At 38.0% G+C, this 15,154-nt stretch overlaps 1 protein-coding gene across 3 annotated transcripts in view; it reads right to left on the bottom strand.

Annotated features, from left to right (window-relative positions):
- UMAD1 (UBAP1-MVB12-associated (UMA) domain containing 1) overlaps window positions 1-15,154 on the bottom strand; it is a 79,775-nt gene that overhangs the window by 61,292 nt on the left and 3,329 nt on the right. For 2 of the 3 annotated variants that reach the window (XM_075492874.1, XM_075492876.1), the window contains one exon: window positions 10,364-10,476. In XM_075492874.1, coding sequence (XP_075348989.1) covers window positions 10,364-10,445 — 82 coding nt within the window. In that variant the 5' untranslated portion in view covers window positions 10,446-10,476. Of the gene's footprint in view, window positions 1-10,363; window positions 10,477-12,792; window positions 12,929-15,154 lie in introns of those variants that run through there. The other variant, XM_075492875.1, reaches the window with a different exon arrangement.

The raw sequence follows: 15,154 nt of genomic DNA, 5'->3' as shown, positions 1-15,154 counted from the left end.
ATGGCAGAAAAAAGAGAGAAGGGAAGTAGTAGACAAGACCACTTACACATATCACACCTTCTGAAATAAGAACACAAAAGAGCAACACAGACATCCTTCGCTTTCCATCTGATTTATCAAATAGAAGTTATAAAAGAAAGCACTTTTTGTTCAAGAGTAGCTGTTAAGAAGGTCAGTGTGTAAGACATGCAGCTGAAAGATACCTGCTGACATTAGGCAGGTATGAGCCTGTATTGCTTAACCAGTAAAAGATATGACAAGAACATTGAGGGGGGAGGAGGGTCTTTCAAAAAGAAAAAATGCTTTACCTTTTTGTTTTAAAACAGAAGACTGCAAAAACCCCCAAACACTGCAAGATAAATTAGCTCGGGGTATAAGGATAAAGAGCGGACCAATACTATTGCACTATGGCCCTAATCAACTTTAAACCGACTTCCATAGCAGTACTGTGTGCTTCAGGTTTAAAAAAGCAATATGCAGGAGAATAAAATTTATAAAACATTTTATAATCTGAAGTTCTCAATAACTTCTCATAATCAAACCTGGAATCAGAATGAGCCAGATAGCTTTTACTATTATTTTACATAGAAAAAGATCCCATTTCTTTTACAGCCAGCATTGTCAGCCCTAGCCCCCTGGGGGGGCTGGGGGCCCGTGCCTGCCGGATTGCTAAGCCAGCAGAAGGAGCACGCACAAACAAAACGCACCCTCTTCCGCCGAACAGCTGTGCCCACGACACACCTCCCCACAACCAAGTAGAGCTTTTTTTAATCAACTTTTGATGGATAATGAATGCATTCGCGGCTGTGACAAGTTGCGTATCACCCAAAAGTATGATCCTCAATTATTTTTCTTAGACTTGCCGCCCTTCTTTCTTCTAATAGTTTCTTAATACTCCTAAAGAGGTAATTTAGTCTAATAGCAAAGACTCACAACTATATAATTTGACTGCTGTTTAATGCTATTTAAAATGAAAAGCATATTGTAACAAACCACGACTCATTATCTTCACACAGTACACATATTTTGCTATCAACAAGATCAGAATGGGTATGATGCCTGGAAAGGCATAGTCGAAACAATAATCTAAAAAAGAAGCTGTCTCAGAAGCCACAAAATGCATTAGGGATCTAAATTCATTAGCTGTCGCTTCTGCACATGAACACAAGCATCCTGGATCTGATCGGGAGGCAGCTTAACGCCTGCCCCCCTCGCCTCCCCCACAGCATGCTCCAGGCATAACGGGCACCTTTTCCCTGTAAATGGAAACAGGGGAAGCCAGAGCAGATCCTGCTTTTCCCCTCACCTTCTAACTGGCCCACTCAAGAAGCAATGGACCCGAGATCTGAGCCCTGTAGTCTGAAGGTATTCAAGGTCCTGCCTCCCAAAGGGAACCCTCCCAGTCAGCTACACTTCAATTTGCTTGGGGCACCTTTCTCCCCTTCCTTTTGAAGCTGGTCCTGGTTCACCCAAAAAGGAAAGGTTGCCAGGGACAGAGGTAAAACAAATCAGAAAGAGTCTGAGCCTGATGCCTAAGAGTTGGCAACACACTCTTGTCTCTTCACGCTGTTTTTTTGCTTGTGGGTTTGTTTGTTGGTTTTTTTTTTTTAACCTTTAGTCACTTCAGTTTAAGAAAAAAAAGCACAAACCTGGAACAGGCACAGGCTAGGGAGACCAGTATTCCAGTGTCCTTACTCCCAGGTCACTGCAGTTCAATAATTAATGCAGTATCAGAGAAGCTCCTACACCTTGCATTATTGAGGTAGAACCACTGTGCAGCCAATATAACCAGTGGAGGTCCTCCCAACTGGACTATTTTAGACTTCGATGCTACAAGATGTGCATCTGACTGCACTAAGCCTATGCAGAACTAGATTTGAGGTCTCCCACTTCTCGGATGAATGCTTGAATAAGCACAAGTACACACCAAACATATTTCAAGAAGAACATGCTGTAACTTCAGCTTTTGGTTTTGAATCAAGTGGACAGACGTGCTTGATGTACGGTGCCTTGATTCAAACACTCCAGCTCCAGAGCATACCAAGAATTCAAGCTTACTGCCGGTCTCTGCTTTTGCCAGTGGGTCATTTTAGGCAAATATGCTCAAAACACATTTTGTAAACTGAATTTCAGACATGTTTAATTCTATTTCTTGGTTCACTCTTTTCTATTTTTTTTAAATACGATGCACAAGTTGGAAACGACCTCTGGTTCACTCAGTGATAGAGTAGGAGTAAATTTTCATAAGAGTTGGTATATCCAGCTGAAGTTTATATTCAACTGGAGTCAGTACATTAAATTTTGTTTAAATCTAAGGAAAGCTCTTTGTGCATCTCTTTATAACAGTGTTGACATAACTTGTGGGTTAGTAAAAGAAAACAGTTCTAGCAAAAAAACCCCTCCCCCCTAATTCTCTCTCCTAATGAAGGGTGCAATGGTATGTCTATTTAATATTCATGTTTTAAAGATAATATTGGCTGCTTTCTGCTATAATAGCTTTGCTAATGCTTTTGTAAATCAAATCTTCCTTAGTCATAGTCTTCCTCTTCTGCAAGGCCTAAGGATGAAATCATTCAGAAGAAATTACACAGGCAAGTTCCCACTGAAAAAATAAAATGGCAAAGAAATAGCCATAAAGTCCCATTGCCTCCCTCTTAAAAAACTGAAGTTTTATACAAACTGAAAGATGGATAAAAATTAATCTTGTGAGTTTTAAGTTGTTCCTCTCCCTTATTCACCCTGGAATAGGAAAACTATGAGCTTAAACTCCTGAACAACTGCAGTATATTGCTGGTCTAGACAGGTCTCAGCAGAAAGAGGTTTAGAATGATGCAGTCTAACAGCAATTTTTTTTTTTTTTTCCCCCAGAAAAGGTCTGCGACTTTGTATCATTTTAAGGAAGCTTGTCCATTTTAACTGAAAAAAATGAGTATATTTTACATGTTTAATGGCAGTCACATGCTCAAAGACCTCATCATTAATCTGGGGGTAATTGAAAGAGATAAAAAAAAAAAAAACACAAAAAAACCACCAAAACAAATGAACCTCACAATTAACAACTTAATACTTGCCAATTGTGACAGCTCTCTCTACAGTTTGTACTTGCATTCTTATAGACAAAATATAAAATCCATATTCACCTAATCCATATTCCCCTAAATTCACCTAGATACCCTGACAAAAACAAGAAGGAAATGAAGAGACTGTATACATCTGCTGAGTGTATTTGAAGTCCCACATTTATCTCAACTGCTGGGAGGGGGAAAGTAAGAGAAACACTTGCACTGTATCAATATTCCTGAGTTAAACTCAACTTAAGCTTTTGAATGATTTTCTGTCCATTATCATTTTTGCCCCATACACAGTTTTTGTAGCAAATAACCACACGTAAATTGAGGAAACAATATACAGAATTAAGACAGTGATTATATCCTGTGATGTACATGGTTAACTGTAATAACAGCAAAGTGTGCACTAATTGTTAAAGAAACAAACTGCTCAAATGAAGCAGCCCACTACTTCTAGGAGGTCTTTGCATTCCTCTTTATTTTTCACTGTCATGTAGAAGGACATCCCCATAACAATAGAAATAGCACTAGAATAATTTACTAAAAGATATAAAAAGCACAAAGTGAAATGATCGTGGCCACAAAAAATGATTACTGTGTAATTTCCCCAGCAAGCCATGGTCAATGCTGTGAGCAAATGCTTATTTTTGACTGAAGGAAGAGAGAATAATTTCAGAACTGACTCCATGCAGCCCTCATTTGTGGGGGAAAAGCAGCATGAAAAAGCTCAAGATCATTCAGCTATGTGAGCAGAGATCAGAAAGCACATTACATTTTTGGCAACCACCAAAGATGTGTTATGGGAGAAGCAGATGAAATAACACTGAAGTACAAAACAATTGACCGGATAAATCACCTATATCCTTTAACTTCTTTGGCCCTTACTGAAAGGTACTTAACCTAGTATATCAAGAAAGAGCAGCTAAAGAAAAAACACCTTTATGCACAAGGTGACAAGCCATCGTTCATTTTATAAAGAAAAGCCTTACACTTGTTACTATTTCATATTGAGGCCTACGACACAATTGACTTGAAAAACTTGTGAAACACAGAACATAACCTTCTTGAGTTTCTTTATACTACCTAATTAAAAATAAACAAGGCAATGTATCTTTGGCAAAGTAATTTTTCTTCTTCCACTGAAAAAATGTACAAAGCCACTTATTTGCCAGAGATAGGGAGGGGTGTGTGTAAAATCAGCTCAACATAACATTTCCTTCAGAGAAAATTAACATTGATTAACATCTGTAGAAGTCTGAATGACTCTATCCAGACAGGCAGTGATTGCATGGGCTAATGACTGGGGCTCTCTTTGCAAAGAATGATCTTCTAACTATGCTGTAAATTGCTGAAAGAAGGACTTCAACCTGAATTTATCACTTGCCAGAATAGCAGCTTGCACTCCTGCAACACATTTTCCACCTCTTGTTTTTCAGTTAGCCCCAGCTGTAAGTTCACCTTCTATAGGAAAATCAGACTTGGGCTAAAAATATATTATCATATCTTGAACAATTTTCTTTGCATCATAAAGCAAAGAAGCTTTTAATTCTAAAAGAGATTTAATGACCAGCATATTCTGGGAAACAAAGTTTACAACCAGCACTTGAAAATCCCTACTTTTGCACTACATTTTGCTATTTTTACTCTGTTTTACAATAAGCAGTCAGTATTTTCCTTTCTTATATTCCAACTGAAAATTACTTTAAGAATGCTATATGGACCAATAGGCTAAGGCCCTACTACTAGAGAGTAAACTACTATGTATAGGAGTAAAATTGTCAGAATCCAGGTGTCAAAAGCGATTACCCTACTATAAGAAAAGGTTAAGAACACGATGTCAACTATGTAAATATATCATTGCAGAATAGTCATGTCCAAGAAATGCCTTCATCTTTTCTGAGGATAAATTTCTAGCAAAAAAGGATTTTCTTACATCAGCATATTCTACTTCCATCACTATTTGCAAGAGTTAAAATCAGTAGGACCAAACCTCTCAGGAGCGGTTTGGAGACCTGGACATGTAGAAAGTGACTATTATACATCAAGTCAGAAGGCAGTTAATACGAAAAACAGGAATGCAACTCCAACCAATATTTTCTTAGAGGGCTGGCAGCAAACTGTCAGATGCATGTGTGACCTCAAAACAACCTTTTGCCAGATGCCTCTTTAACCTCTTACAATTACATCAACTTTTAAAATGACTGGTACATTTTACCATTTTCCTCCTTTGGTTATGCAAATTAAGAAGATGTGCTTAAAACACAGATTGAAAATGTTTGGTTCCATGCATTTTTGTCTACCCTAAAGCCCCAAAATAAAGCTCTCTAACACAGCAGCACATACTTCTTTTTTCTCCCCAAAATAAAAACTGCTGTAGAAGTTAAATAAGAAGACTTCATCTTCTCTTTTCTACTCCCTTGAGTCAGTGTTCAAAATCAGGTAACTTTTTGAGATAGCTGTGAGTTAAGGGGCCAAGGCAATATTCAGCCAAAGCAATCAATAAATCACATTTAATAATATTTACCATTTTTAAGTAAATAACTTTTTTTTTTCATAAAAAGTATGTTATACATCTTATGTTGCAATCAACAGAAGCCAACACAATGATTCATATTATTCAGATTCAAAAATGGCCTATATGCTAACATTTAAAGAAGGGCATTTCTGCAAATTTAAAAATAATCAAATTTATAGCATGCAAGCATCATGAACATGTTTCAGGGGCTCAAGCCTTAGAAAGAAAAAAATAAAAAAAGAAATGTTACGGAATGAAAAGTAAGTAGGTCATGTATACTAAAGTGCTAAAAATACTAACATCTGATTTGTGGCTGAGAGAACTATTTTTAAAATCTAGAGGTGTACAAGTAAATTAAGAACTGCATGCTTCTTTGTCAACAAAAAAATGCTTTGATGAGGCATTAAAAAGAACGATTCCCTGTGCTGTACAGAATCCAAGAAAAAAAAAATTTCCTTTAAGAAATATACCTCCTTATACAGCAAAACAATGAATTTCAGTTGTTCTGTAACCCAGTTCCTTTAATCTGCATAAGAGATGCTGACTGAGTTCACTCAACCAAATCACTACTGGCTTTCAGAATACAATCAACACATGCTTTTCAACAGTATTAATATAGCATGAAGCTTGTGCTCCTAATTATTCATGTTTTTGCATTCTGTTTTTTCCCCCTGCTGTAAAATATGCAAATTTACTTCTTTGTGTTATTTAGGTCCCACATGGGCCTCAACAGATCTGTTTGGAAGGAATTACAAGCCAACATCTAGATACATGCTGTCAACATTTCAAGCTTCATTATTTTTATTAGGTTGGAATGCCATTATAGATTTGATATTAGGCTTTAAAAAGCTTTTTATAAATCTGTTGAAAACCTACAGTCTAATAAAATGGTGTACTGATAATTACTACTACTCCACTTTGTGTGTGTGTGCATGAAAGGGAGAGAGAAAAGCCCTACAACTCTTGAATACAAGAGAAATCCCCATCTAGCGGTACTATTGAAAAACGCAGTTTGTTTTTGTGCAAAATTAGTACCCAAGAGGATTAGTTTGACTTCATTACTGAATGAAGGGTAGCCATTACCTCCTTATGCAACTAAGGATTGGTAACAGGAGAGGACCGTTTCTTCTGAATTCCTTCTCCTCCCTTTTTAGTCGACTCTGACTGTAAAATTCAATGCCCAAATGAGCTACTAACGATTTTTAAGTATAAAACCCATAAAGCAGCACTTCAAGAAACAGGTCACTTAATACAGTAACTTCTTGGTGTGCATCGAAAGTGGTCACTTACAGCGGCACAGGCTGACACGTATAAAGTATTCTTTAGATAAAAATATTTAAAGATTTCCCCAAATCTCAGATTATTATAAAGTTAGAATTAAATATTTTTAAACTTAAACAACGTAATGAAATAGTAGCTTGGTTATTCGAAAACTGCAAGGTTGGAAATAACTACACAAGCACTTGCTGTTATATAAAAAATATATAATATAAGTCCATTGATGCAGAAAGTGAAAGGACATTGAGACACTGCTTTTTTCCAACTGGCACAAAGCCTTGTGCATTTCTTTAATGTAATAGTATATTTTAAAACACTGCAGCAGCCCAGCCTTCCTTACTAGCACCACTAAAAGCTCCTTAAATATTAATGAAAAAACAATGTAGAGATTCACAGGAATCTACTACACATTACTACTGACTACTAGAAAACAAACAGCTGCAGCAACGCTAAGATTTTACAAACGTCTTGATGCACTTAATCTTCGAGGTGTGTACACAGAAGGAAGAAACCAAAAAACTATTTGAATTGCAGTAATAAACTAGATGGGGGTACTCCTTTGACTGGGGAGAATCAGTATATTAAATTTCCCTTTCATAACAGACTCAATCCTCAAGATTTTAAAATTGCACATTTCTCTCAGAAGCAAACATTTAAGGAGTTCTTCAAAATATATGTAGAGATCTGTATTACTAAGATCAATATGGAAACAATAAATATGCAATTTAGCCAATTCTTCCTTCCACAATAAAAAGTACCCCAAAAACTACCTGCATGCAGGATAGATTCATGGCAAAACAGAAATGGGGAGTTGAAGGGGAACAAGTATATGTAAAATTGGTCTTCAGAAAAAGTCAAGATTTCCAGAACTAAAGACTGACTTGTGTTGATCATTCTACTTTTTTACATCTTCAGTACAGAAGACATCCTGATTTGTTAAGGATGTTCTTTTGCAATATAACTGCACTTAACAAAGGGAAACATTGAGTTGGCTCAATGTTTGAATGGCTATGAAAAGTATGTAAATCATACTTTTCATAGTCTCACAGCTGCGTGAGGATGCTCCTGCCTACAGATGAGGATGATCCTGTACGATGGAATTAAAACAGTGAATTAACTCAGTGATATATATATGGAATACATCACAGGAAGGTTCAAGTACCTCATTTAAGATAAAAACAAAGTTCAAATACCTTGCAGAGATTAGCTTAAAATAGTAAGTCATACCTGACTACCAAAATTCTTGAGATGAGAATATCTGCTATGATCCATCATAATTTATCAAACTCATTGTGTACTCTTTTTGCATCCCATTATGTTCCTGACTTTGTCACAGCATGTAGTAGTAATGAATTCTACAATACCTTGCTTCTTGCAAAAAAATTCCTGAACTTTCCACCTTTCATCTAATACCAGTTCTCTTCTACTTTCTTAATAAGAAAGAAATATTTGCCTTATAATGTATGTCATCTCACAGGATGAAAAACAGTAGTTCCCACCTCCTTTTCTGTGAGGTTTTAGATGTTGGTGCAAACCTGACCACATTTGTTCTGTAGAGCTCCTTCTCTTCAGACATCAGCATTGAAACAGAAAGTACACAGTTAATTCGACAGATCCAAGACTCACTTAAATATCACAAGTCCTTCTCCTTATTGGAAGAGATTTCAAAACAATTTCTTATGTCTATGACTATTTATGTTCTCTTGAGAGGAAACATAACAGGCAAAAATCATGCTTGCTCCAATAGCGAGAAGCATAACAAATAGGTGTTAATCCAAAATTTGCTTACTAGTTCTAGATGGTCTCCAAGGATCTAGGAAAGCACAGCAGGGAAAAGGGAGGTTTACAGAGCAGGAGTATATCTGCATTATAAAATTCCTGCCAACCTTATCACTGTGGCCACAGCCTCCCTGCGTCTGTGACAGTCACTCCACTCTGAGGAGAATCCCATGCCTGTCCATTTTTCTTTGGGTACTTACTCTTGAAACTTTGAAAAACTCTACAGCAGAATTGCTGAATCTCAGAAAACAACCTTCAGGTGACAGTTAAGTGCTCCCTATGAGTCAATAACAATACCCGGTACCACCTGTTAGAGATCTGCACCTGAGGCTAAAAGCAGAGCTCTGAAATAATAGCCATTGGTCAATATTGAAAATCCATGTTAATTTACATCTAAAAAAATGAAACAGGAAGCTGTCCTAAATTCAAGGAAGAAACAGAAGTTAAATACATTTACAAATCAGGTTTATCAGCACCACCAACTGAGCTGCTTCTCCAAGCCATTTACTCCATTCCAATTTAAGACATAAAAAGATCCCTGAGAGAAAACAAAACAAAAACCAACAACTCTTAAATCCATTAAACAGATTGGTCTTTAAAACACAAGTTAAAAGTAAACAAAGCAGACTTGAACTCAGGCATAGTCAAAAGCTCCTCAGAGAACCGTGCTGTGCCCAGACGCTAGTGAGAGACAACACAACCATCCTGGCTGTTCCACCCTGAGTGCACCACTGGGCTCAGCAGCCCCGTCCCCCGCGCTGGGGGTTTGGCTGTCCATGCCCATGGCCAGCACTGACACAGTGCAGCCTGAGCATGTCCATTCAGGGTCCAAGCAAAGACCTGTGGGAGAAGCCTCATCTCAGGTTCTTGGTCCTTGCCCAAGCCACCCTGCAGGAATGCCTGTGCCTGCCCATGCACCTTGATGACCCCAACTTCTGACCTGACTTCCCAGCCTGACCTGAGATCTGCCTCATCTCTGCGGACTTGTCCAGCAATCGCTGGACTCTCGGCTGACCCTGATCACTGTCACCAGACCTGCTCTGTTGTCCTTGCTCGGGTAGCGTGGGACCGCACCCCTCGTTGGTGAGGTCTCTGCCCAAGCCCCTGCCCTCTTGGCACCCTCGCTCGGCTGCAGGCTCACCTCCCTGGTTGGAGCCACCAGCACTTGCTGCTCCCTCACACTGGCTTACTTCGAATTGTGGCTGCAGTTAAACCCTAAACTGCTTAATTTTAATCAAACTAAGCAAGAGTCCGATTCTGAGACAGAACATATAATCTGACTAGAGATACACAGATGCTTCTTGGCTTCTAATATAGAAAGACTTTGGGGATAACACTAGAAGGAAGGAACCTGAAAAAAACAGTCCTCTAACAACTGCAATAAGATATGCTTTTCCCACAACTCTAATCATAAAGCTAGAAGCCTCAACTTTGAGCTTTCTTGTTTTGTAAGGACACAACTTCTCCTTGCTCACAATATGAGAGGAAAACAAGAAACTACATTTTCAATGCTCTTGTGTAAGAGTTCATACCTATGTAAATAATACTTCAGCTATTTAGTCCAAATGATGAGACTAGGAACATGAACTCCTTCAAGAAAAGTAAGAATTCTGAACAATTTTTATCATGGCTTCTCTTAACATTTAATTTGGTCTAAGCATCTCAAAGAAAGGCTTACATTTCAAAGATGGTAAGAATCACTTTATACAGAAGCACCACTTACCCACAATAACAAATCCATCTGCTTCTCTCTCTGGCACTGTAACTTTCTTTGAATCTTGACTTTTTCGGAAGAAGCTGAACATAGCCTCTTTTTTTTTATTTCTAAGCCGTTATCTAAAATGAAGACAAAACATATTAAATAAATATAACAGAATTTACCATACGAAGTTCATACCATGCCAAAGGCCATATACATGATATTACAGCTTAATCTTTATTACCAGATTTGAAATATCAGGCATTTGTATGTCAGACAGATTACCTTGTTGATGTAGCAACTGACGTCAATAGGCAAAAAGAGAGTGAAGTATAAAAGGCGTTTCTATAAAGTTATGAATGGAGTGGAACCATTAAAAAAAAAACTTCAGCCTTTCTAAAGGAACGTGGAAAAAGGAAACTCCCTTCAGCATTTATCCAGCACGTTTCCATATTTTTCTGCTACTTCTAATTGTTGTTACACAAACTTTCTCATCAGAATTAGTTCTAAAGCATCTAAACTTTGGAGCCCAAAACATGATCTTATAGAAAATGCAGCTTTATAATGCAGGAATACTTGAATGAAGCAAATTGCACTAGAGATTTTCAGTCTTAAGTGTCTGTGCATCAATTAAAAAGACCAAGCCACCCATCCCTATAATATCAGCATACTGTTTTCATTTTTCCAGTTTGCAATCTTAGAGACAGCTTAACACTTGAGTGTATTTGATTAACAGTTACTGATTCCCTTAAAAGAAACTGCAATAAAATCATCTGTTGCAAATTTTTTATAACAACAGTTCATTAAAAGAATCTTCCAAAGCTGCTAAGAACTCTTGAGTTCACAACAGCTACAACAAAACAAGGAAACCAGTGGGATAACAACATTAACTGCAAAAGATTATGCTCAGTATCTCTTCTCTCTCAAGACTGGAAGATTACATAGAAGCAATCCTGAATAGCTTAAAAAGAACAAATTCATACTAAAAACCCCACAAGCATTAGCCAAAAGATAGGCAGTTGGGCCAGCTTTTACAAAATGAAGTCCTATGAACCACCCCATAAACATGGATACATCATGAAACATTCTTCTAAGCAAATTCTCTAATTGTTATTAAGATGAGCCTCAAGGAAGTTTCTCTTCTTCCAAGAAAAGTCATAAGAAAAGCTTCATAAGGAAGCGTCACTCTTGTGAAGAACAACCACCAGAACTATACAAAGCATGTATTCACAGGTTCAGCTTATTGAGAGGACTACCAATGTACCACCACCTACTTTCTATTTTCTACCTAACTGGCACCACTGAATGCAGCAACTGAGAGCCTCCCCAGCCTCCTCCCGCAACAGCAGCTCCATCCATAGCGCTGGGACATTGAGAAAAGGAAAGAGGCACCGCAGCAGCAGTCACCCCTTGAAGGTGTGCTTGCCTCCAGTCCCCGAGGGCTGAACTCGGGTCACTAGACAACGCCAACCTATGGAGCAGGCTGTGGTCTGGCTGAAACACGCTGTGTGCCAAACGCAGAGAGGAAGGTTTAAAGAAAGGTACTTGAAGCTCTTCTATACTAAAATACCAATATGAAACTGGGAAAAGTGCATTAATGTAATTTCAAGTTTGAAGTAGAATTTGAGGAGCAGAAGCCTGATTTACTTTGCACATACCAACACTTAAAGGAGAAGGGACTGACAAACCGATAGCAACATCTAATATATACCTCCAACAGAGGAAAGGAGTCCAGTCTAAAGAAAAGAGGTATACAGTGCCAAGTTTCAATAACATTATTTCACGCTAACTTTAACAAAGAAGAATCTTTAGAAGGTGGGAAAGCGAGAAGAGTGCCTCCATGTAGTGTTTGGATTTAAAAAAAAATAAAGGAAAGAAAAATAAAAAGCCTGGATTAACTATTTGCCAGAATTCCTTACTTCCCACCCAAATATTCATGGTACCACAAGCAAGACTTTTTTTGCCCTAGCCAGTGACCTGTAGCAATTAACTGCACAATCAGCACTGACTATTCACCAATATAAACTGCCTCACACTCTGCTGTTACAAGCAATAGCAGACACTTCCATACTCCAGATCACAGAAAGTCCTATGTGAAGTGTAAGCACTGGCTTTCAGGAACAGTATATAAATAGAACATGGCAAAAGCAGCAACGATTCGAACTGTGGCCTGATACCTGAGACTTAAAGACTGAATACCCCTCAGGCTGGCCAGCTACTGCTTGCTCATGCTGATGCAGTGCTATTTCTAGCAACCAAATAAGCTACACTGATGTACACAAGAACAGAACAAACCATCCAATTCCAGGTGCGCAGTAATTAAAAAAAATTTTACTTATCTGTACTTTATTCCTTTTTGATTGTTTTCCTACTGTACCACGTGAAATACTGATATTTCCAGTTCTGCGGAGATTACACAGTAGAAACTCCTAATTATCTCATTTATTCCTTACCTTCCCCCACACCCAGGCTCAACACATGGCGCCAGCAGCATATTCCTTTTTCAGCCCTCAGGGAATAAGTCTTCTCCTGCTACCAATTAGGGTTGTCAGTCCCATAGCTCAAGTGGTAAAAACCTGTGCTGTAATGGTCAAGAGTCAGGTTTCTGCTCCGATGATGTATGAAGGAGAGGCAGTTGTGGAACAGTTTAAAATGCAATTTTACCTTCATCCTAAGTGTGCAAAAACAAGAAGCAAAATCAACTTGATGTGTAAAATCTTACAGATAGCTTTGGTAAAGGCTCAGATTCCAGTCAGCCACTTCAGGTGCCAGAGCTCCAGTTGCTCCAATCACATTTTTTTCTCTTTGAGATCTGCATTATTGTACAGTTTTCATCTCTATCACAGTCTTCCCCTTCCCTTCATTCTTGCACAAAGAAAAGCATCTTAATCAGTATATGCGTGGCACAAAAGAGTTGTATAGGAAACCATGCATTTGTTGTCTTTTAAATCCTGCATATTTAACATACCTAAACTTCACTGCTTAAAGGACAACAGACATTTCAATTCAGAGTAAATTAACAATCAGTACAATTTGATCTAGCCAAATTAATGTTACAAGCACTTTCACATACTAGATTTTTTCCTTTTGTTGACAGAAGGCAGCCTGAGTATCCCAATTTTTTCTAAAACCCACAAAATTAATCTTATCTACATACATGAGGGTTGATCGTTACTTTGTAGTTTTCAGTTTCTGAAGTAGCTTTCACTTAATTCCACTGCGAGCAGTATTTCTCAAACAGAAAGCAAAACAAAAAAAACCCACACATCCTTTTGCTTGAAGCAGAAAAACAAAAAAAGCTAACAAAAGTACACCCTAAGCTCAGGCCTCAAGTTCTTACACTATTAAAACCACTGGTCCAGCAGTAAGAAAATAGCATATGTTGTATTTTGTGATTGTGAATGTTGGGGACGTGGTAAGGAATCCACATATTAAAAAGACTAACGTGCTTAGTGAGTCTGTTTCCTTCTCTAGACGTTCACCACTTAGAAACAACACTTCTGCTTGTACATCTCAGGTCTGCATAACTGATGTGGAGGAAGGAGCTCGCCAACTACTACTTGCAGTATTTCAGTACCTTTGCTGAACACAATATTAAGTTTAAACTAAATAACAAAGAACAACTAATGAAATAGAAGGGGGGCACAAAAACAAAAAGTAGAACTGTATACAGTATGGCATAGGTAAAGGAAAAGCTGTAGGCAGGCAATGCTGAGACATTTGTGATATTTGCTCTCTGAAGAATTTTATCAACTGTGGTACTTCAAAAGTAAACACAATTCTCTCCAGCAACGGGAAATGCAACCACTAGATTTCTTGAATTACATGTTAAAAACAGAACAAAGCCCCTGCCCAACAAAGAAACACAAAGTTGAATGGAAACACTCATGCTCTTGAAGATAAGAACACAGTTTAAGCACTTGCAGAATCAGGCTGGAGTTTTACTACTTGTAGATAAGATGAGGTTTCAGTTAAGAAAGCTGAGAACAACCAGTTTCCGCACAAGTTTCATTTCAGAGTAAAAACTGAATTTGAAGTTTGTGGACCTGGATGCATGGTCACACAGACTAGAGAAAAAAGCACTCTGTTTTTTTTTTTTTTAAAAGCTGTCAGCACAAAATCACAGAAAATACACCCGCCATTCAGAGATAGTACCACATTCCTGCAGTAATTTCTCCTATATAGCATAGCACTTTTCCCTTCCAGATGGGATTAATTTTATTTCTATAGGAGACCTGAAATTGAATTCACTGCCTAAAGATAAAAATCTCCCTTGGTAGGAATATGCAATTCCCTTCTCCTCATGTTTCCCCCTCACCAAAAAGTGAACACAATTTTTTCTTTCTCCAATCTCAATCGCTGATAGTTAAGAATAATGCTTTTGGCACCGCTTCAGTCATTAGCAAGTAATAAACTGTGAACTACAACAATTCTGTGAGGCTGCAAAAAATATTTTGTCTTTCTCTGAGGCTCTGAGAACATACATGAGATTGGACAAAGATGAGTTACAGAGCTGCACAAAGGGGTTAATTTATTCCTCCTGCATTTTGTCAGTCTCCTTTGACAAGAAGTATGGGTGACCTTTGAGCCAAATCCAATAAAATTTTTCTATACAATGAAGATCCTAGCATATTTAGCATTACTTTTCAGCTTTTTCCTGCATGCTCACAAGTGACAGGAGGAGAAAGGTCATTTAATATTAAAAACACCAAAGATGACGACTAAGATAAAGGGAGGATGCCCAAGAATACAGCAAAGCAGAACTGCAGTGGCAGTGCCAGTAATTACATAAATGATGAAATGAGGTCAGAACAA

Source organism: Mycteria americana, chromosome 2 (genome assembly GCF_035582795.1).
Source record: "Mycteria americana isolate JAX WOST 10 ecotype Jacksonville Zoo and Gardens chromosome 2, USCA_MyAme_1.0, whole genome shotgun sequence".
NCBI lineage: Eukaryota > Metazoa > Chordata > Aves > Ciconiiformes > Ciconiidae > Mycteria > Mycteria americana.
The sequence above is the reverse complement of the archived record's forward strand: the minus strand, read 5'-3'. Positions and strand labels throughout refer to the sequence as shown.